Source organism: Phodopus roborovskii, unplaced genomic scaffold (assembly GCF_943737965.1).
Source record: "Phodopus roborovskii unplaced genomic scaffold, PHOROB, whole genome shotgun sequence".
Lineage (NCBI taxonomy): Eukaryota > Metazoa > Chordata > Mammalia > Rodentia > Cricetidae > Phodopus > Phodopus roborovskii.
The window spans coordinates 18,263,513-18,287,258 of NW_026126409.1; the positions used below are offsets into that span (position 1 = coordinate 18,263,513).

The 23,746-nt window shown below is 44.4% G+C and overlaps 1 protein-coding gene across 1 annotated transcript; it reads right to left on the minus strand.

Moving 5' to 3' along the window:
• Nucleotides 1–484: 484 nt before the first annotated feature.
• Nucleotides 485–20,797, minus strand: Slc25a15 (solute carrier family 25 member 15). Its single transcript, XM_051182103.1, has 7 exons — nt 20,717–20,797; nt 18,241–18,355; nt 14,004–14,262; nt 8,126–8,263; nt 5,671–5,840; nt 3,939–4,097; nt 485–2,756 (listed from the first exon to the last, which is right to left on the minus strand). The coding sequence occupies exons 2-7, from the start codon at nt 18,293–18,295 to the stop codon at nt 2,632–2,634; spliced, it is 906 nt and encodes a 301-aa protein (XP_051038060.1). The 5' UTR covers nt 18,296–18,355; nt 20,717–20,797; the 3' UTR covers nt 485–2,631.
• Nucleotides 20,798–23,746: the final 2,949 nt, after the last annotated feature.

Genomic DNA, 23,746 nt, shown 5'->3' on the forward strand with positions numbered 1-23,746 from the left:
CAATTGAAGGCTCACTTACAGTTTCAGAGGGTCAGTCCATTATCACGATAGCAGGGAGCGTGGTAGCATGCAGGCAGACACAGCCCTGAAGCTGAGAGCTTCACAACCTGACCCACAGGCAACAGGGACAGATACTGGGCCTGGAATGGGCTTTTGAAACCTGGAAGACCACCTCAGTGACACACTTCCTCCAAAAAGGCCACACCTCCTCCTAATCCTATAAACACCAAGTCACGCCTTGGTGACTAAGCGTTCAAATGTATGAGCCCCATTGAGGCCACTCTCATTCAACCTACACATGTATAGGGAGAGAGCAACGTTTTTGTCAACTTCCCTACAGTAAAATTATTTTACATCAGGAAACCTTGCTGACAAAAATACTTGTTCCAATGCAACCAGCACCTTGAAATTTATTATCCATAACTCTCCAATATTCCTATTGGTCCTTAATATAAATATAATGTATTTAAGTGAAACTCCATCATAGACTTACATTAGTTTTATTTAATAATGATAAAGTACTCATTTCTTTAAACAAACTATCTCAAGTTCTGGTTTTGTCCCAAACATTAAACCACAAATTAAACCAACAGAATAACAGTAATAATAATAATAATAATTCTCCTGAGGCCTCTGTTTTTCACTCCTCCTTGTTTCTGTTCCTATAGCAGAGGCCACAATGGACAGACCTGGAGAAGACACACTACCATCAGCTAGCAAAGCTGACTGATGCTCAAATACGAAAGCAACTGCCATGCCTGGAGGACTCCTGCAGTATGAACAGGGCAGAGCTAAGGCCTAACATGGCCAGGTGGAGGCAATGGAAAAGTCCCAGGAGCCAGCAAGAGATGTATTCACCCCACTCAGCATGGGGGAGACCTAATGAGGGACTTAACTAGGGTGTGCCAGGCCAAACTGGAGAAGGCATGCATGAGTGGTGACACACAAGATACCGGCACGCTGTGTGGGCTTGAGTTAAACATGTCTGTGTCTTTGTGCTCTCTTTAAACCTCAAGCACAAGTTCACAGTCACTGTGAGATAATAGATCCCAGGCACCAAAAAGGGAGACCATGCTTTGGTCAGTTCTCTCTCCTGCAGGAAACTTAATCCTGCTTTGGTACAATCTAGGCCTGTTCAGATGAAGCAATACTCAGTAGCCACTGGACATATAAGAACAGAGGGGACGAAAGTAGAAACATGGCTTTCTCATAAAAAAGTCAGTCCTTTTGGGGGAAACTTTGCTTCCTCAACCTTGTGCTTCTGGCACTAAAGCAAGGGGCCATTAATAAGGTCAGCCTACTTCTTCAGCTTTATAGGCAGGGTAAGAACAAATGCTACTGTCAGCACCCCTGGCCTTGGAAGTACTGCAGACAATGAGATTTTGGTTGCTACATACATATTACCTAGTTTAATAAACATGTTTTTATTATGTCACAATGCCTTCCAAATTTACACATCATCTATAGTCGTTAAAATTCAGACTGCCAGCTCCAAATGGAGAAACAAATCAAGGCGTTACGGACCACAAGTGGACTTCAGGAGGGTGAGTCCTGATGTGATTATGCTATGATGCCTCACGGGCTCCTCTGGACTTCCTCATGAGAAGGAAACCATGATGAAAGCAGGGAGCCCGGACTTCTCTGCTTCCTGAAAGGGCCTATGGTAGGTAGAGGCTAAGAGAGAGAGAGAGAGAGAGAGAGAGAGAGAGAGAGAGAGAGAGAAAGAGAGAGACAGAGAGAGAGAGACAGAGAGAGAGAGGCATGGTGGCTTCATATCCAGGACCAAAAGAGCACCCTGGATTCCCGCTGAGACCAGGTAAGAGCCCCTGTCAGTTTTCCTGAGAGCTTGGCAGGGCAGTCCCTTGTCCATCATGAATCTAGCACAGGGCAGGAAGCTCATTGAAAAGGGAAGCTGGCGAGTACTCTGCCGCCCTCCAGGACTAACGCTCCAGGCCACTCCTACCAATGCCAGAGTGCAAAATAATAAACCCACCTAGGAAATGAATGGCATTCTCAGGAGTTGGGCATCATGAAGAAAAGGAAAAAAATCCAGGATATCCACCCTGAAATTGAAGCCACACAAGTTTGCATACAAGTTTATCTAAAAATATAGAGGGATGTTTTAGCATTAATATACCACAGAAAGTTAAAATTTTAACCTCTTAGTTTTAACCTCAGCAGCTTTGGCCCTACATCTAGGATGGGTTAAGCAATCATTTACAACCATCTGTGTTAAAATTGGTCACCACTTACAACTAGACACGGAACAAAATTGTGTATTCCTCAACCTAAAACCATCCAAAATTGCATGTGTACCTCTGACTTCTGCAGAAGTCCTGAGAGGAACAGAATCTGCTTAAGGCCAGTGCATAAGGCCACCAGCTAGCTACCCTGTACATTCCACCAAGGGCAAGAGCAGCGACTTTTTTCTTTTGGTACATTAATGGGTAGAAATTATACTGTGGAGAACAGAGGGCCTTCCACAAAGATTTAAGACTTTGAATAGAAGGGAAGACAAGGACAAAAATCCCAATTAATGAAATAATTCCACATTGTTCTTGTAATCTGTGAAACCCTGAGTTAATAATAATCACCAAACGCCTGTCTTGCATCCAGGCCCACCAGGACACTTCAGTATGCTTCCAATTGGTTCATCATCAACTTCCTGCTATATTCATAGGCCAAAAACAGCGCTCCATTGGCTGGGAAAGCTCGAATCATGGTAGGTTTCAGTCCAGAATACAAAGATGTTATTCCTGCAAGACAAAGGGGAAATCAAAGATTGTGGCAGCAGTTACTTGAGGACAGACATGCCAACTGCACAGAAGACATTATCTGGGCCCTCAAACTCACAGTACTAAAGCCCTTGTGATGAAGGGACTTGCTCTCAGGTCCACCTCAACAGACTTCAGTCAGCAAGCCCGCTAGCAAAGCTGACTGATGCTCAAATACGAAAGTAACTGCCATGCCTGGAGGACTCCTGCAGTATGAACAGGGCAGAGCTAAGGCCTAACATGGCCAGGTGGAGGCAATGGAAAAGTCCCAGGAGCCAGCAAGAGATGTATTCACCCCACTCAGCATGGGGGAGACCTAATGAGGGACTTAACTAGGGTGTGCCAGGCCAAACTGGAGAAGGCATGCATGAGTGGTGACACACAAGATACCGGCACGCTGTGTGGGCTTGAGTTAAACATGTCTGTGTCTTTGTGCTCTCTTTAAACCTCAAGCACAAGTTCACAGTCACTGTTTTGCATTGCAGATAATGACATTATTTGGCCTCATCTATTTTGCTTTTTAAATTATTTTATCCTTTTTAGATTTCAATATATTTATAAATCATTTACCTCTTCCCTTTCTTCTGTTCAAACCTTCAAATAACCCTAGTTTTAAGATGCCAGAAAGACAGGTCTTTGGGTTGCGTGACATTGATGTCATCTGAACATGACTTAAGTCTGTACCCTGCATAAACCCGATTGCCAGGCATCTATAGATACTGCTCAGGTCATTTCTCATTCCAGAAGTCTTATTGCTACAGATGCTGTATTACATTCTTTTAAACATATGGTAAGAATGTAATATATCCAATATATTCTTTTAAAGCCCCAGTGGTCCTGTTAGGAGTGTTTTCACATTTGGATTATGTAAATGAGGTGATGTCACTCACTTCAGAGCATTTTTCCCTCTAGACAAAGTTTGTATCTTAAAAAATCCCCCCCAAGGTATTTAGGATAAAAAGGATCCTGCCAGATGCCTGGTCCATAAGTTAGAAAAAAAAAGAACTTGAAACATTTTTGAGAACATTGAAAATAAGCTAAAGCAAAATGTTTGGAAATAGAAAGCCGGTGGCAGGAAAAGGACACAAGGTGGGGACAGTAAGAGCAGTGACAGGTCTAATTAACCTTGGATGGCCGCATCTGAAAGGTCAACCCAGCACTCACCTTCGTTCTTCACAATACTCAGGAAGGTTCTGACCAGCCCTGTCTGCTTTCCAGTCATAGAAAGAACTTGAATTCTAGATTTGATACAATCCACCGGATAGACAGCAAGCCACAGGCAAATTCCACCAAATCCACCGCTTAACATCAATGGGATGGGACCTAGGGAGGGAGGCAGCACGGTACTTTGTTTCAGGCAGCATTTCCAGAAGCACATAGAACAGTTAACTCCTTGAAAAACGGCCAAGGCTCTGGCTAAGGAGTTGGAATATCTCGGGGCCTCATCAATACCAGCTGGTCACTCAGGTAGAGTTCCCACCCCAACCTCATCCTCCAGTTGGGGTTGGCCCTCCCACAGTCTTCATCATAGGGAATGAGAAAACACACACTGAAATATAGGCTATGTCTTTCTCAACTTTAACCCCTCAGCAGCCCAAATCTTCCTCTACTGTGACCAAAAAGGAAAAAACAAAAATCTTTGTACTACTCCCAAAACACCATGATTTGCTACCACATTTTTAAAAATGTAAAAATGTGTGCACTTAACAGGTACAACCTGGGATTGTTTACATTTATGACTGATAAGCAGTGGCCAGTTGCCTCATTCCCTGCCCACCTTATCCTTAGAGCCAGGGTTGGTTTTTTTTTTTTTTTTTTTTTTTTTTGGTTTTTCCAAGACAGGATTTCCCTGTGTAGCTTTGGAGCCTGGAGCCTGTCCTGGAACTCACCATGTAGACCAGGCTGGCCTTGAACTCACAGAGATCAGCCCGCCTCTGCCTCCGGAGTGTTGGGATTAAAGGTGTGCACCACCGATGCACGGCTTAGAGAGAGTATTTTCAAGGTAGACATATAACTCTGGGTGGAGATTTGATATTTAGGTGTACAACTTAACAACACAAATGTATTTTAGGCTGCCCAACCAGTACATTAAACACAACACTAAATGAGACTGGTCCTGGCAATGGCACATGCCACATAGTTGTTGTTTGCTTTGTTTTGTCTTGAAAAGTTCTTAACATCTAATATAGTGGTTCTCAAGCGAGGCTGACTTTGTCTCCCCAGGGAATACAGACAAGTTCTGAAGCTTTGTTATTTTGTTTTTGTTTCTCCTTGGAAGTAGTGGGGAAATGGCCAGGGGTGCCACTGAACATCGTGCATGCACAGGGCACCCCACCACAACAGCTTGAAAAGTCCTGTTAATTAAACCCCTAAATATGAGATCTATCAGTAAGTACTTATTTCATGGGTAATGAATAAAAAAATGTTTGGGAACAGTACACCTTACAGGAACAAACTTATTTGTGATTTGATGTCAGAGACAGGACTTGGCAGGACTTATTTTGTAATTGCAATGATGACAGGCAATTAACCAATTTTAAAAGAAAAAAGGTTTTAAAGCTTACTGTGAGATTACTGATAGTTGATTTCTCCACCAGTAAAATAGTGTCTCTATTCCTTCCTCTAATGGGCCCAGAACAGTTAGTACCACCCAGAAGGGAAGGGATGGCTCTATCAATCAATGCTAATGCTTTCGCTTTAGACCTTGACTTTAGGAAATTTCCCTCGGGAGAGGATGCTGGACAATGCCTGCTGCCATTTGACTTTCTGGCATCCAGAAACTCCCCAGTGCTGGGTAGACCATCAGGTGAACACTCAACATATAACCTGAGAGGACCGGGAAACCCATGAAGCGGATCCTACTAAACCTAAATGGTGTCAATGCGAATATATTTACCTAGTTCATCTTTCGATTTCCCTGATGCGAAAAATGATCTGCTCAGTTCATAGCCACCAAAGAAGAAGAAGTAGCCTGGGACTTCTCGGAGTAAAGTGCTTGAGAGTCCATGGTAGAAGCCCAAGGGGCCATCCTTCCTGAAGATTTCTTTCACAACTGACCAAACTGTACTGGGGGACACAAAGTAGGAGGCAGAGTCAGTGCAGATAGGGAGGATGTGTGCATGCAACCATGTTGGTCCCAAGGATGACCTCCAAGAGCAGCTTTGCTATAACTGTATGTTTCCCTGTGACATGCCCTTCCCTTCAAAGCACACCTGTTATTCTTAGATTTCCTGATAACTGTTCGACAAAACAACTGCTTCCTTACTTGTGCCTAATCAGGCCTGCAAACTCCTGGGTGTATATTTCTGTAAGTTACATTGTCTGAGATGTAAAAGGCTTGGTTCCTGTTTTTTTTTCAACCGTGAATATGTAAAAATGAATTACAATAAGGAGCCAATAAAAAGCCGATAAAATACTATACTTGCTCAGGGCCTTGTTCCCTGGAGCCCCAGCTCCTCAAACTTGTTGGTGTATTTGTTACCGGCTGTAATAAAATAACCTGGCAAGGTGCAAACTGAAGGGAGAAAGGGCTTGTTTTTGGCTCACAGTTCAGGGGTACAGTCCATGGTGGGACAAAGTAGTACAGCAGGAGCCAGGGCAACTGATCAGACTGCATCTGCCACCAGGGGGCGGGGACAAGGACTGCTGCTCAGGTGACTGTCCTGTTATGCAGTCTAGGACCCAGGCTCAGACAGTCCCTCACAGCTGTGCCCAGATACTTGCCTTCTAGTTGATCCCAGGTTCTGTCACACTGACAGTAAACAGTGGCCACCACTGTGTGTTTAGAACAATTTGTTCCAGTGATACAGACAAATGAGTGCCACTCTGAGGGTAGGGCTTATAGCTCTTGAGATTCAAAGAACACCCCAAACGGAGCCTCTCAAGAAGGGGTGCAGGACTCCATTTTGCAGATGAGTCCTGCTCCTGGAGCAGCTTCAGGGCCAGACACCCTGGGAGTGGTCTCCACCATTCTGTGCCCTGTGGTTGGTTTATACACCGAGAACAAGCAGAATGCCACATGCTCAGTCTAACTACTGAATTGTTCACTTTATTCTCAGGGAATAAACGACACATCAACTCCTGGAGTGACAAAGGCCATAAGCAACCATCTTCCTTTTCAGAGTTTTGACCCTGCAACACTGTCCCACTGCACAGGTGAATATAATAAATGACTCCATACTGAGCTGTGGTAAGCTGCGGTAAGCCTGCATCCAAGCTTGTGTGGTGGTGGTAATGTTCTAGAAAGGCCCATTCATTTAGTGACTGTTTATAGAACAGCCCACTTAGGTTCTGTATGTATTCACTGTACTGGAGGTAGGTTCCAGCTGAGAAATAACCCTTTCAAGCAGTGGTTCTCAACCTTCCTAATGCTGCCACCCTTTAATAAACCATAAAATTATCTCATTGCTACCTCATAATTCTAATTTTGTTAGTTATGAATCATAATGTAAATACCTGATATGCAGAATATCTGATATGCGACCCTTGTGAAAAGGTCATTCAACCTGAGACCGAGAACCACTGCTTTAAAGCATTATACTGGTTGACTCCAAGGCCATGAATAGCAGAGAGGAAATTGAGGACTGGTCAATTTGTTAACTGGTTCACCAGAAGATTTACAGACCTTGGGTGATGGTAGTACCCTTGACCAGATCGTCAACCAGGCACATGTAGAGAGAATAGACACATTTTGCGATTATAATAGAGATAGACACATTTTGTGATTAATAAGGATGATAGACAGTTCTTCAATTCTAGACACATGCATGGCATATATATCCTCAGTGCAGTGGGCACGTGCATGACATACATACCTCATGGCAGTGGACAACCACTTTCATGCCTAAGCTGATCAGTGATTGGACTATAGAGAGCCTTGATGAATGTTTTCAGAACTTAGACCCTTACCAAGGACATGTGAAGGTTTGGGAATGGTGGGAGTTGCCACTAAATTGTGGCGATACACCTGAACACCCACGTGAAATTCCAGAAAGGGCATGAAACACTCACCTCAGACTCTAAATCTACACTTAGCACAGCTCCCAGACCCAATTCAAAGCTGTCTCCCAAATATGACTGAGGATCATGCCTTAAGCTCCCAGGGAGATAAAGGGGACATTTGGCTCCTTGATGTCTCCATTTCTGCACAATAAAATAACTGCCTAAGACACCCTCTAAGATAGGTAGTGAGTCCAAACATAATAAACTAGTCTTCAGGAAATTACCCCCTGATACAGTATTTTAAAAATAGGGAAAATAGTTTCTACACTTGGCACTTAATTATAACAATATAAGTCAAAAGCAGTATACCAAGAGGAAATAGCTAACACCTGTGAATGAGCAGCGCTTACTTTTGGCTCGCCGGTATCTTTCCTGAGGATTCCATTTCATACATGGTCTGGAGCCGGCACTTCACGAGCTCTGTGGGACAGAGGACCAGTGCAGCAAAGGCTGAGGCAAAGGAACCAGCAGCTGCATTCTGGAGGTCACTGAAAGGACAGAAGATTTACCATCAGCTCATTGATCCCTTTTGCATGCACCACACCAGAGAGAGCACAGGATGAGAAGGAAATCTACATGTACTGTCCCATCTAAGAATCCTATAGTAGACAGCAGTACTCCAGTTCCACGAGGAATGGCACTTAGAGGAAATACATGTCCCCAAAGCCACACATCCATAACGTGGCATGCTAGGACTCCAGTCCAAGTCTGCCTGGTTGCTACATCCATGTGTATGTCCCCATCCCCTCAATTCATGTGTTGAGAATCTAACTACCAATGTATTACAGTGTTTAAAGCACTTAAGAGGCAATCAGGAATACTAACTCCTGAGGGTTAGTCCTTCATCATGCCATCTGTGACCAGTAACTTTGCTCCTTCTATCAGGAGAATACAGTGACAAACCCTGTCTGAACCAGGGCATGAGTCTGGGCATCTTCATTTTTTGCTTTAGAGCCTCCAGAAGGGAGGTTTGTTTAAGTTTCCTAATAAATGGTATTATTGGTAGCCCAAGCTAAGCACATAAAGAAAAAATGAAAAGAAAAAAGGAGGGACCATAGGAGAAAGGGGGAAATCACCTACTGTCATACTTCCCCAAATATAGTCTATTAATACCTTAGTATATTGTGACAATATTGCTTCTGGCCCTGAATCTAACCTGGAATAACAAGACATGTAACGACTACAGATATAAACCAATTTAGATTTTTGTGATCACAAAAAGGCTTCCCAATTCAGCTATGACATCTAATAAGATTTGATATGTTACCCAACAGTTTGTGTGGTGGAAGCTTGGTCCCTTGTGTCTTGCTGAGGTGATGGGACATCTAAGAGGTGTGGGCCTGTCCATGGAAACCCCCAAACATCACAGGTCATTGCCAATGTTACTGGTTGCTCTCCACAACCTGATGTAAAGCCCCAATATTGAAGACAACATGTACATATGGCAAACTCAGAGAAGTCAAGATAGTGCCTAACCTGAGGCTTTGGCTCTACTGACTGGCATTCATGGTACTGGAAAGAATTCTGCATGCTACTCGGAGAAACTCATAGTCATCAACATCTCCCAGCTACAAACCCTGAGACCTACAACAGTGACTTGCCTGCAAGATGCCCTAATGCATTAGCAATAAAAATGCTATGGAAATAACCAACCACTTTCTTTCTGACTGGACTTACTCCATGAGTTGGAACCCATACGTGACAATTAATGTGGCCAACACCTGACACGAGATAGGTCACTGGCTTAGGGGAAAACCTAAAATTCTATTAAAGGAACTAGTAATAAAAACAATTCCCAATGGCAGATTCATTAGGAATAGTCACTGATCAGCACCTCACTCAGCCCTCATCAGAGAAGCTTCATGTTCAGAAATGGACAATGTGCAGAGAGGGAGAGACTTTGGAGCACTCGGTCTGAAATGGGAGATCTTCATCAAACTCCTCCCCTCTGCGCTCAGGATCTATGTGGAAAGACCATGAGCCAGAGATATGGATGATTCCAAGGAAAGAGTGTCTTCCAGACACAACAGGACTAATGCACATATGAATAAACTCAGAGACTAGGGCAGTATGCCTAAGACTTGCATAGGTTCAAGCTAGATGGGGTCCGGGCACTAAGAAAGGAGAAGTGGACACAGGCTCCCACTCCTAACCAGCTACCTAAAACTGGTACCTGGCAGCAAAGGGAAAATTGGTTTGACCCAGGAGTCTCACTGGGCACATTCACCACACTTCCCTGAATCAGTTGAGCAACACAAAGTGAACTCAGTGGCATTGTTGTAGACTTTTTGTTTTAGCTTGCTTTATGCTTTTTTTTTTATTTTATTTTTATTTTTTGCCTCATTGGCCTTTTCCTTTTTTATTTTGACCTCCATTTGGGGGGGGTGTTGTATGTGTTTCTTGTTTTATTGTTGTTTTGGGAGAGGAAGAGAAAATGAATATAAAGTCTGGTGGGTAAAGAGGTAGGGAAGACCTGGGGAGAACTGGAAGGGAAAAACATGATCAAAATACATTGTATAAAAAAATGTTTCAATTAGCCCTGCATTGGTGGCCCACTCCTTTAGTCCCAGCACTCAGGAGGCAGAGGCAGGCAGATCTCTGAGCCTACAGACCATGGGTAGCCAGCCTAGTCTACAGAGCTAGTTCCAGGACAGGTTCCAAAACAATACAGAGAAACACTGTCTCAAAAAACAAAAAAACAAAAAAAAAAATCAATTATAAAAAAAAAAAAAGGTGGGTAGTAAGGTGTTGCCACCCTCAGAGGGGACAAATGCAGAAATGCAGTTGTCATAGCACTGCAGTTAACAGTTAACTCCCACAAGAGCAGAGCTTCCTCTACTATCTGGTGACCTCTCCTCATTGATTCCATCTGCAATGCTGTCAGAGAACCAGAAGTCACCCTAGAAGAACCAAGCAGATGCCAGCCGCAAAATCTTGTATTCCAGACTACATAAACTAAATAAGTTTCTTTATTGTTTCCAGCTTTGACCTTGCCTCTGTGCATCAGATGGCAGTTGCAGTCCACAGGCTGAGCTGCCCCTCAAACATCCAGGACTCAGGAAAGCCGGCTTGCTTACCATGGGGCTATCTGATGCAGGACTGTTTGCTGTGTAGACCCTTTCGACCTTAGAGAATTAAGCGTACCACCGTGAACTAAGACGAGCCACTCAGGTGTACTGACATCCTTGTGTTTAGTTCACTCCTTCACATCATTCCTTAGCTCATTTGTTAAAAGCCAAAGCTTGAAATGGTTTTTTGGCAAGCCTATAAACCATGGGTGGCCTTCCTCAGGGACACACAATCAACCTGCTGACAGGTAATGAGGGTGACTGCCTAGAATGTGCTAACGTTTCCTAGAACAAATGTATCAGATGTTAATGAACGTGGAAGTCAATTCAACCTCAGGTGTTGGGATGGTTCCAGAATCTAAATGAACACAAAACACCTGAGAGTACAAGGGAGAGGCCAAGTCAGCATGTCCATGGACTTTGGCTTCCTCATAAGCACTTTCCAGTGAACAAAATAAGGCACATGGACCTTTATCTCTACACGTGGGATAAATATATACAGCTGGATTTGAAAGTGCAGAAAGTGTAGGATGGGGCTTTGTAAGAATCCACTGTAGACTCTTTGTCTCATTTGGTCCTGTTAAGGTATTTCTGCTTTACTTGTCTGCTGTTCATATTATGTTTTGTATGATATTTGTACTTCTTGTTTTAAAGAGATTTTTAAAAACATAAAGTTGGTAGAGTGGTGCAGGGGGATCTGGGAGGATGGGGGAGGGGAAAATATAAAAATATATTGTGTGAAATTTTTTTAAGAAAAAAAAAAAGTATCTACTATTTGACCTAAAGCTGCTGTGTAAGATCTCATTCAGCCAAAGGTCAAAGTAGAACACCACATCAGGTTCAAACCAGGACACACAAATATTTGTGATGTGGCTGCAGAAATCCACAGCGAATGCTTGCTTTAACTGTTTCTGACCAGTGGTATCCTTGTTGGTCTCTCAGAAAGAGATCTGAGTGGAAGGGGACAGTGGGCTCAGATGACACATGTCCTTGGTCCAGCAACTATGACTATTTCTCCATCTGAACATGTCAGAGTACAGCAGACTGTAGGCAGAGTTCTCCCAACAGGTAAGGAGCAAAACTCTCCAAGGAATGAAAGGGAGAGACTCTAAGCTCAGGAAAAATTCTAGCTCTGTATTAGAGCAAGTTTACCAGGTGTGTTTCCATACTGAAGAACTGTGTCCTAAGAAGCTACACACTATGGGTACCACATGAAGTAAATAAATGAACTCAAAGTACCACACAAGAAATAGAGTGAGGCCTTTTCCAACCTTTTCTCGGTGACACCAGTTCTTGCTTCTGGAGAGGGTGTGGAGAAACACTCCTGTAAGCATCCTACTATCAGAAAAGACCAAGTGAAGTAGTAATGTACACCTGTCATCCCTGTGTGGGAGGCTGAGGCAGGAATGGTACTTCAGGCCAGTCTAGGCTGCACACAAAGAAGAAGAGGCAATTGTGGTGATACCATTCTTGCACAAATAAAGCCTGACTGGGGGTCAGAGAATGGAGTTTGCCACTAGCTAACCATAGAGGTCTGGGTCTGTACAGACAGAAAGAGATGTAGCTGGGCAGAAACAGGATATAAGCAGGGTGAAACAGGATATAAGCAGGGACAAGCAGGAAATCACTCTCTTCTCTGCTGAGACGCTTAGGCAGTAAGGTGTGCCGTGGCTTGCTCTTTTCCTCTGATCTCTCAGCATTCCCTATATTTCCGACTCAAGCTTTTTATTATCAAGACCAATTAAGAACTCCTTTTACAGGCAATGTGCTCAAACCAGTCTCTGTTCATAGGCAAAGCTGGGGAAGTGAGGCCAGAACCACCTCCAATAGTTTGCTCCCATCACCACCTCTGTCCTACAGCCAAAGAATGTTACTAGGCCCAGAGGGAGCAAAGAGTCTTCTACTAGAACCTTCCCTGGGTACCCACTGTCACCTGGGCTTTCTCCCATGTTGTCCTTCACTAATGGAGCTGAGGGAGATAAACCCCAATGTCCTGAAGTAGCATGCCTCTCCTTCAGCTAGAGAGAGCTTCTGTCTGGTCTCCCTACGGGATGCTGTTCTCTTGGCCCTCTATCTCTGTCTCGTTGAGCTCTGCTTCCTGCTCTCTCTTAGCCAGAGAGCTGGAGGATCAAGTTCAGCCCTCCTCTGTCCTACACTATCTCCATGGGCTATCTTATTTTACTTATCCTGATTTTAAACACAGGCTCTACCACCATGATCAAAGTCTTGCCTATAAAACAGCACATCTGAATCTTGTAGATATCTCCAGAACACACTTCCATGTACAGGGAATCTACTTTAGTTGTGTTCAACCTATGACTACAATAGAGGTTCCAATTTCTATTGTCATGGCCAACAAGCCTGCCCTTTGCAAGTATAAATATGATTTTATTGTATGTTTGTGTGTGTGTGTGTGTGTGTGTGTGTGTGTGTGTAGGTGTATATGTATGTATAGGTTTCTTAGAAGCTATACATCTGTATTTTGAAAAAGGATCTCGCTGGGACCTGGGGCCCTAGATCTCCTACCTCTGTCTTTCCAGTACTGGGATTATAAGCACACATCATGTCCAGCTTTTTATGTGTGCAGTAAGGATCTAACTCAAAGCCTGGCAAGCACTTTAGTAATTAAGCTTTTCCCCAGCCCCTCCCCCTGTACAATTTCAAATCATTTCAAATAAACTAACACTTGAAGGGTAACTAAGCTTCCCAGTGGCTTATGAATTCTGTCCAGTCTCTGAATGATAGGTACCTAGGGAAGATCAAGTACAAATATATGGCTGATGTATAGGGAGGGTTCAGCCAAAGAAAGCTCAGGTCTGTCTGTAGCTTCCTAATTCCACATTTCTTGTCTGGCATTGCTCAGGTAACCGTTCAACACTCTCCACTGATGAAAGGGAACCTAAAGCTTAAATCCATGCTCTATAGTTAGCCCAGCACTTCTGTTCATGCAGAAACATTTTTCCATAGGGGCCAAAGCACACAGTAGACTCTTAGCATGATGCGTTCAACCTTCTCTGGTTCACACCATGACAATGTAAAACATTCAGGATCAAGTTTTCTACCAATGTCATTAAAATCAAGTGTTCACTTATTTAAAAAAAACAAAAAAAAAAAAAAAAAAACAAAACAAAAAACAGTGTCTGTCAGTGTCCTGACTCACCTCAGTTTTGCCTGCCTGTCCAAGCCAACCATTTTGCGGACCACCTGCTGGCAGAAGCCGTAACACATGAAGAGCACTGAGTTCTCTGCAATATTGGCAATCAGTGCAGGGCTGGTGCCCTTGTAGAAGCCGCGGAAGCCCACCTGGGAGTAGGTCTTCAGGCAGCAGTCAGTGAGGCCCCGATAGAGGTCTGGGAATGTCTGCATCTTCACCTTCATTGTGTCGAAGGGCTGCCCAGTCAGTACACATGCTGTGCCCCCTAGAGGTAGGACATGAGGTTTTAGAATGGGTCTACAGCCTTGGACAAGGATGGTAGCTTCAGTCCATGGTTTACCAGTATTTTAGTTCCTAATGACGGACTGCCTTTCCCCCCAAACCATCTAGCCAAGTTCAGTACAGCTTCTGGCAGGTACCTATGTTGGCCAGCACCAGAGGTCCATGCTAAAGGGATTCATGCTTATAAGGGAGATGTTTGGTTTCTATATTCCAAGCCTTGAGTACAAGATATGGCCTATGTTTGATGGGTTTGGCCATGTAATTAATGGGTAGAGATGGGCTGGAACCCGTCTTACTGTGCTATCCCAGACAGTGGATACACCTGAATCTGTTCTTTATCTACACCAACGCATAGTGTTAACTTGGCACAAACCCGGCACACAAGACCACCACAGACATTGACAGAAGCCAAGCAGAAGGAACAGAGGGTTTGGTGGTAGAGACAGCATTTCTTCCTAAGGCCCAACTGTATGGTGACTCTTAGAAAAACACAAGAGCCAAGTGCCAGATAAAGAAAACAAGAAGCCTGCTAATTAATCTCTTGAGAGTAAAGCATTTGACCCCGGGAAAAGCACTTGAATTTTACTCAATTAATGATTTGTACCTAGTTAGGGAGTCGACTACACTTGCCCTTGCTTAGTATGAATGGACTGGAGTCTGCCTTGCATTTGCTTTCATATGAGAATATCAAATGTACTAACTCTAAATTGCATTAGATTACTTCAGTAATAATTATGAACTTAGGGATAAGAACACACTGTGATTGCCCCATAGTATCTGTAGACCCTGGACTAGGACCAAAGTTTTAGGACATGCCGCTGGTTAATATTTACCTCTCTCATGAGGCCTACAAGGCCCCACATTTCAGGCACCCCTGCTTAGGTCAGGAAACATAGCAACTATGTGATGACGCTGCCAAAAAAACATCACCAAAATGGAAGGCTTACACAAAATATTTAAGAAATGCAATTTTGCCAGGTGGTGCTGGCTCATGACTTTAATTCCAGCACTCCAGGCTACTGAGTGAGTTCCAGGGCAGGGCAGCCTCCAAAGCTACAGAGAAACCCTCTTAAAAAAAAAAAAAAAAAGCAATTTTATTTCACAACTCAGATACTATGCATTGTTATCCCACCTGTGCTGTGGGAAGTAGAGACGGAGGGCAGTGAGGGAGTCATTTACTTACTGATAGACAAGGTAAGGTGTTACTTCCAAGGAACCTGAGAATGGCTTGGCCTATTAAACAATCAAAATGATTTCTGTGATTTTCTTGCTATTGTTTGCTTCTTCCAGGAGAGTTAACAATAAAGTTTCACCTGGTTATCCACAACTCTGAATCACTGGAATACCATTTACCAAGATGTTCCTGAGAGTGGGTGGCACGTGCCTGTAATCACAGTACTCCTTCCTTCCCTTAGATTGACTTTCTAAGATATTTTATCCTAGCAACACAGTCTGTCCAACAGAGTCGCAGACTCACAAGTCACTAAGGCCACTTATCAGGGAAGGGACAACTTACAGCAGGACATATGGGTACCCCCAACACCCCCCAGGTGGCATCATTGTCATTGCACAGGACTGGGGAGCAGGACATCTGAAGATATCCCTTCAAAATGGTTTTGGGGGTGCTTGTTATTTTGGCTGAGAAGATGAACTTCAAGGCTGTAGAATTCCTCCTTCCCAGCCAGTGTGCCAGTTAATGAGGTACCCTGCATGAACTTCCAGGGGCTGCTTTTCCTGATGTAAGAGAGATATTAAACTAACTCAAAGCACTCCATAGACTCAAATTTTGTGATATACATTGCTTTGCTAGCCAGGCAATGCTCTAACTCTGCTTTAGCTCTCATCCTAGCTGCCCAGAGAGCCTCTCCTGGGACCTCTGCTACAGCAAGTGCAGGTCAGGCCAGAGACAAGTTCTCTGTTCTTTGGTAGAAATGAGCTAGCTGGGAGTCTTGTGGGGGCAGCTTTGATTAAAACCAAAAGGAGACAAAGAACATATTTACATTTTCATCCCATCATGACCCTTGACCACAGCTGACTCTCTACTTCCAGAAAGATCACAATGAGGGGTGGTCATGGAACACTGGGGGTTCTCTGCACAAGTGGAAAAATCTCAAAACATGGGAATTTGCCAGTCCAGACAGGGTAGCAAAGAGTCCAAACCACATCTGCCCTTAGAGAAGGCTGCTGTTCTACTAGCCAACCTAAAACAAAGTTATCAACAAAACAAGAAGCCAGGCAGCCGGGTGGTGGTGGCACACACCTCTGATCCAGCACTCAGGAGGCAGAGGCAGGCAATCAGATCTCTGAGTTGAGGTCATCCTGGTCTACAGAGTGAGTTACAGGACAGCCAGAGGCCTACCCTGTCTTGGGACAAAAACAAACAAAAAACCTATAACCTGTTAAGTGCTACTTCAAGTATCTGAATGTACATAGCCAGGGAAGAGGGAAACTTTAAAAATTATTGCAATAAAGCCTTGTTTGCTCTTAGACTGACAGAAGAGTGTAGAATACCTGCAGTTGTGACTCTCTCAAGAGACTGTACACACTCACAGAAGAGACAAGGGCTGGACGTGCAACGCTCTCCACTAGCCAGAACCGGTGGGTGTTTTTGTCACCTACAGTCAGCATCTCCACAGCATGGCATGAAGACTAAGGAGGAAACTGACTTAATCCTATGATTTATGTCTAAGAGGAAGGAATGGGGCCCAAGGAATTGGTCCATCCTTTCTTCCACAGAGTAGGGGCCAGTGACCTGAAGACCCATTGTGGTTAATAACACATTGGGTACAACCTTGCTAGCTGTTGGACCTGCTCACCAGACTGGAACACTCCTTGTCTCTAGCCTGGAGAGGTGTCCTTGCCCAGGGGATCCTTATCAGCTTTCTGAACCAACTTTGACCTTCGGTTCATGGAGAGGGTAGAAGAGCTGGGAGAGGGGTGAGAGATGGAGTTGTTCTCTGTACAAGGATTATTTTTCCTCTGGCAGAACAAAGGACAGAATGAGAGGTGGTAGTCCCCTGACCACCCTTGATCTGTTGACCCAAGAGGTCACACTGTGTACAAGAACATCGAGCAGCATGGTGCTCTGGCCTCCCTGGCTAAGGGTAGATCAAAGGTTCCCCTTCCAGTGGGCCTTTGCCCCTAAGATGACATGGGCACCTAGCTCTTTGGGCCCCAGGCTGAGCTGCTCCAGCGCCTCCATGTTAAAGGTGGTCTTTTTTTACTGTGGCCTCAGGTCACCTGCCCTGGTTCCAGTCTGTCTGAGGGTCAGCCTCAACTGCCCATTCTCAAAAGATTCTGGCCGTATCCTCTTCCTTTCCACACCAGGGGACACCAAGGAACACCAGCCTCATTGCTAAAGGGAGCCTTCCTTTCTTTCCCATCACCAATACGAACAGGAATGGAGCAGAGAGCTGGCTCACTGGGTAACAGTGCTTACTACACTTCCTGAGGGACCTTCCTTGTTTCTCAGCACCCACATGGGTGGCCCACAACTGCCTGACTCCTGCTCCACGGGATGGGATCCAATCTGCTCTTCCAGTCACCTCTGGCACCTGCTCACATGTGGCAGATAAACACAAAACAGAACAGTAAGTGGCATTTTGTATAACAAAAGATCTGAAGAGTGCCCAACGTGGGGTGAACCACTGGCACATGCCTATCCTAGCATGTGACAGTAGCCAATGGAGGCTTTCTAGCAATACCAGGGACACTGTCACCCTTCACTGACTGCTAAAGCTTTAATATAATTAAACGCTACCCTATGGTTCTTGCTGTCATGCTCTGAACAATATCAAATTTCCATTAAATTGATTCATTCTGAGGGTAGAATATATTATCTATGGGGCAACAATTTCCAGGACTTAGGAACACGGGGGAAGGACTTAGGAACACAGGGGGAAGGACTTAGGAACACAGGCGTACGATTTTTATTTATTTATTTATTTATTTTGATGATTACCTGCAGCCCCTGCCGTGAGGTCAATGGCAGCTTGGATGGCAGGATTGGACTTCATGGTGCCTCTGGGTTCTGTGGAAGGCAGCTCTCTAGAGTGTAGGGTGTGTGCCACATACCCCTGGGAAGAAGGGAAGGTTCCATCAGCCTCTGCAGTCCTCCATTCTCTAAGCACTGGCCCTGTTCTCATCACTACTCCAGCATGTTTCAACAGTAATTGTGTAGATTTCCCTAAGGCCTTGCTACAATTCGGATTCTGATTGAGCAGGCCAAGCTCCCAGGCCCAGGCCAATAATGAATGTGGGCCAGTCACACTGTGCCACATCTGGACTACTGGGTTCCGTTTTACTTAATCGGAACCCCAGGGGTAAGTTTCCGAAAATCAAGTCGCCATTGTTCAATACAGTGATACTGGAAATGTTTGCATCAAAGGCTGGAGTTTAGGGAAAGAGAATCTTCCTTGACCGTTTTGTTTTGTTTTTCAAGACAGGGTTTCTTTGTATTGCTTTGGAGCCTGTCCTGGAACTAGGTCTGTAAGCCAGACTGGACTCAAACTCATAGAGATCCGCCTGCCTCTGCCTCCCGAATACTGGGATTAAAGGCATGCACCACCAAAGCCAGGCTTCTTCCTCTACCTTTAGAGAAAAACAAAAAACAAAAACAAAAAAAAAAAACCAACTTGCTGAGATGTGGACTCACTATTAACTAGAAAAAAAATGGAGGATTTCTTAATATACAAGATCAAGTTACCCATCACTCAAACTATTCTGTATGTTCTCAAAATACAGAATTGATCTACATAAAACAGAAAGCAGTTTCACACAGAGAAGGCTGGTGCGCTAGGTCAAGGTTCTTTCAAATGTCAAAGCCATTCTCAAAGCCGAGAAAATAATGGCAGTGGGCAACCAAGAATTTGTAAAAATAAAAAACAAACAAACAAAACACTTTGTCAATGACCACATTCCAAGAATCTTTTCTTAAAAAAGAAAAACATCTTTTTAAATTAGCAACATGGTAGTTACAAAAACACCCAGGCCTATATTTTTGCAGGAAAAGTAAAAGACTAGCTGCAGGGGGTAACATTCAAAGTGGCCACAGATAAACATCAGTGCTTCCATTTTTCCATGTGGACTCTTTACTAACTGGGAAGGCATAGAAAAGTGTATCTAAGAATGCAGTCACTGAGAATCCAACTCCCTTACAGCAGCCAAATGCACACACTTCAAATCCTAGAGATAATATGCCTGGAGGGCCAAAGAGACAGGAAGTTTTCTGTGAGTGTCTCTTAGAAATGTCAGAAAGGCTATATCCATGAAGTCTCATCACCTCGGACGCCTAAGCAAACCTACAGAAGGATACCAATAGACATGGGTGGAAGAAATCTCAGGGGTGTCTCAAACCTGGACAAAGAACTACAGGCAACTAAGAAATGATTCCGGCAGAATAGTATTCCCAAGGGAAGAGTCCCCCAGTTGGTTATCCACCACATCCATACAAGTAGCATTATATGGACTGAGAAGGTTGTATTTATGTATTTAAGTCTCTCTCTCTCTCTCTCTGTGTGTGTGTGTGTGTGTGTGTGTGTGTGTGTGTGTGTGTGTGTGTGTGTGTAAGATAACAAAGAAAAAGAGGCCATGAGTTTGAGGAAGAGTTACATAGACTGGTTTAAAAGTCGAAAAGGGAATAGAGGAAATAATGATAATTATAATTTCAAAAACATTATTATATATAAAAATGTTTTTCCTGTGCTGGAGACTAAGCCTGACTTCCTGCCTACATTCTACCTACCACTTAGTCTCTCCTTCTCAGGGATACCTATCAAATTATAGAAGACAGAAGTGGTACTAACAGATGAACCCAGAAAGTATGCAGAATGAACTGAGTATGAACTGTGGCTTGGAGAGACTGCAGGATTTGCACAAACTAGACTGGTCCACACGGATTTAAACTGACTTGGGAGCTTGCTGTACCATTTGGAGTAAAAACCCGACTCCTTTCCCGTCCCACTCTCTTCCTTCAAACTATCTACCCAGTAGTCACAGAAACAACTCTAGCAGTAGAGTGGTCGCTAGACGAAAATAATTTCTTCGGCGGTCGAACCGGGTGAGGCTGCATTTCACTAGGGAAGACTTGCAACGGGGCCGCAGCTGGAAACGGAGGCCTCGGGCCACCAGCGTCGAAACCCTTGGGCCGAGCGCAGGGCACCGGGCACCCGGGTGTCATCTACTGCTGTAGCTGCGGAGCGTGTCACCACCCGGCCTGCACCGGATCCCTCACCCCAACCCCCCACCCCCGCGTAGCGCTCGCACCCCGCGAGGCAGCGCTGGAGGCAGAGCCCACCAGAACCCCTGCGCCTCCCGGGACGCGGCCGCTAGCCGGGTCCGCGCCGGTGCCGCAGCACGTGGGCAGCAGGGCGGGGACTGTCAGGTCGCGTTCCCTAGCCCGGCCGCCCGCAAGCTCCCTCCTACGTAGGCCACCTCACCGCCGCGCCTGGCTGCACCGCCTCGCAGTCCGCCGTCCGCGCTCCGCGCTCCGCTGGCGGCCGCGTCCCCGGGACACTCTTTAAGGTCGCAGTGTGGGTCCCGCCTCCCGAGACCCCTCCACAGGCCCTCCTCCGCGCCCCGAGGCCCCTCCTCCCCTCCGCCCCTCCCTCTCGAAACCCCTCCACTGCCCCCCAAGTCCACGAGGCCCCTCCCTCCAGAGGCCCCGCCCTCCAGAAGCCCCTCCCCGATGGCCCTCCCCACCCGAGGCCGGAAGTCTGCTCTCCACGCTGGTAGGCTGGCTGGTGGCCCTGGGGCTAGTGGCAGATTCTAGGAGAAGGACTCACCTTGAGGTCTCCAGGCGTCGTTATCCAGCCCGGGAGGCTGCGGTTTCAACGGTAAATAAAAAGTACTGGAATGGTAGTGATGAAATATAAATTCATTTATGTCCATCTTTTAGAACTATGTATTTATTTGTTTAGAGACAGGGACTCACGTAGCCCAGGCTTAACTTACTGTGTGGCTAAGGATGGCCATGAACTTCCTGATCTTCCTTCCAAGTGCGGGGGGGGGGGGGGGGGGGCTTGATTTTATGAGGTGTTTGGGATCAGAAAGCTAGCTAAACGTCAAGCCAGGGGTCCACCTAAAGAGTGAGCAAGTGGTCTGTATTCCTTCATGGCTCCTGCCTTGACTTCCTTCAACCTGAAAGTGTATGTCAAATAAACCCTTTCCCTCCCCCAAGTTTCTATTTATCAGTATTTCTATTTATCAGAATGAAACTAGAATACTGACTGCTCCTACAAAGGACTAGAGTTCAGTCAACTGGCTCACAAGTTCAGCTCTGATGGCTCCAACTCCCTCTTTCCCTCTTCTGGTTTCTACAGTCATCTGCATGTACCTGGGGGTACACACACACACACACAAACACGTTTACAAATGAAAGTAATAAATGCTTTAAAATATAATAAAATCAAGAGCTGAAAATGCTTACAGAAGGTGTGGCTTCTGTGATAAGATTAGCTCTAGTCCTAAATCAAAGATTCTTGGGCTTCATGTGACACTTAGTCACCACCTTCGCATTCGGCTTCAGCCCCCATAACTATTTCCATTTTCTATATTGTAGTTTCTTCATTTTCTCTTTATTTCTTTGCAGTGTCTCCTGGCCCAGTGGTGTGAAAATCCTCATGTGACCTTTCTTATTCTTTAAAATTCATCAGCACGCCAAGTGATGGTGGTGCATGCCTTTAATCCCAGCACTTGGGAGGCAGAGGCAGGTAAATCGCTGAGTTCAAGGCCAGTCTGGTCTGCAGAGTGAGTTCCAGGACAACCGGGGCTACACAGAGAAAATAAATAACTAAATAAAAACGAAAATAACTAACTAAATAAATAAAATAAAGGAGTGGAGTCGTGGGGGCATGTGTTGTTCTACTTTAGTAAGACATGTAAATTAGATTAGGGACCTGGATGAGGAAATACTTGTGTAACAATCAGCTGTTCTAGGTTCAGTCCAGAGAGGGGGGACCTTCCTGCTGCCACACAGGCCTTAAAATTTCATCTTGGGGTGCCTTCTTTCTTCAGCTGACCTACACTACACACGGTGCACCCTATCCCCCCCCCCACACACACACAGGAAGGTGTTAGTAGTTTTTCCTGCCGGCCCACCTGGTCCCACCGCTGCACCAGCCCCCAATAACACACAGAGATGTTGTATTAGATATAATTCTGTTGGCCTGTTTCTAATGTTTCTTATCTGCTGGCTCTGTCTTAATGATTAACCCATTTTTATTAATCTAAGTATTTCCATGTGGTCTCATCTTACCAGAGAGAGGGGCTGGAGTTCTTCTTTCCATCCTCCATCTTGACTCCTCCCTACTCCTTCCAGAATCCTCCTTGTTTCCTAGTCCTGCCTATCTTGCTTTCCTATTGACCAACAGTGCTTTATTCACTAACCAATCCGAGAAACATATTTACAGAATGACATCTCCCATCATCTCCTCATTTCTGTATAAAATAAAAAGAAGGGTTTTAACCTTAGCATGGCAAAATATATCACACAACAGTTATCAAATAAGAGTCACAGTTAAAAATATTTAGTCCATTAACATTTAGCAAGATTTAAAGAAAACATTCCATCATCTATCCTATCTTTGTGAGTCTAAAATATTACATGTAATTTATCTTTAATCCTAACTAAGGAAAACTATAAACATAGCTATCTGTTTTCAACTCCATCAAAGACCACAGAAGGATAATATATAAACTCTAGAAATGACAGAGACAATTCGCCTGCTCAGTCACTCAAAGTTCTGTAATGTTCCATCTTCAGCCTTTAGACCATAGTGTGTCTGGCAGACTACTCAGCAAAGCAGGGAACTTTAAACTGTCCACCTGTATTGGCAGTTTGTCAGTCACTTTTCTCTGTGTCCTGCAGAATGTCTGGCAGACTCTTTCATGAAGCAGGAACTCTGTAGCAATGTCCATCTTGTTTCAGCAGTTACTTTTCTGTGGGTCCTGCATGTCCAGTTTATATAGCATAAAGTCAAACAGTCCGGGCAAGAATAGTTTCTTGCCCAAATGGCTAGTCTTGCCATATTGAAAGCAAACTTCATAACACATTTCTTCAATATCTGTCTTCCTTTCTGACCCAGGTGGTGTTGCCTGGAGCAGTTATGTCTCATGTTAAGAAAAACCCTAAACCATTTTAAATGCCATATTCTGTAGGTCTTTGAAAGGTTTGAAGAATGCCTATGCATCTCAAATACATCTTGAAAACTTAACTAACTTAACTCTAAGTTTTGACTATTATAGGTAATTACCTATAATCTGTACTACATTATACATTACATTTCTAAATGAGCTATATAAACACAATACCTAAACAAGAGGAGAAATATACTTATCACAAAATTGACCTTAAATTTGTATCAATAAATGAAAATCCACATTAAAACAAAGTATTCATACCTATACCATAATCCCCTTTTTACCTTAAAAAAGATTGGTTGTGGTCATTAACCATTTATAACCAATCC

Bases quoted from the DNA above. Each gene is read 5' to 3' on its own strand.
- Slc25a15 (XM_051182103.1), bottom strand. From the start codon at position 18,295: ATGAAGTCCAATCCTGCCATCCAAGCTGCCATTGACCTCACGGCAGGG. The intron at 4,098-5,670 runs GTAAATATATTC...CTCCCTCCCTAG, and splicing joins GAAATCGAAAGATGAACTAG to GTCCCATCCCATTGATGTTA. The intron at 2,757-3,938 runs GTGAGTGCTGGG...TTTGTCTTGCAG, and splicing joins GAGTATTGTGAAGAACGAAG to GAATAACATCTTTGTATTCT.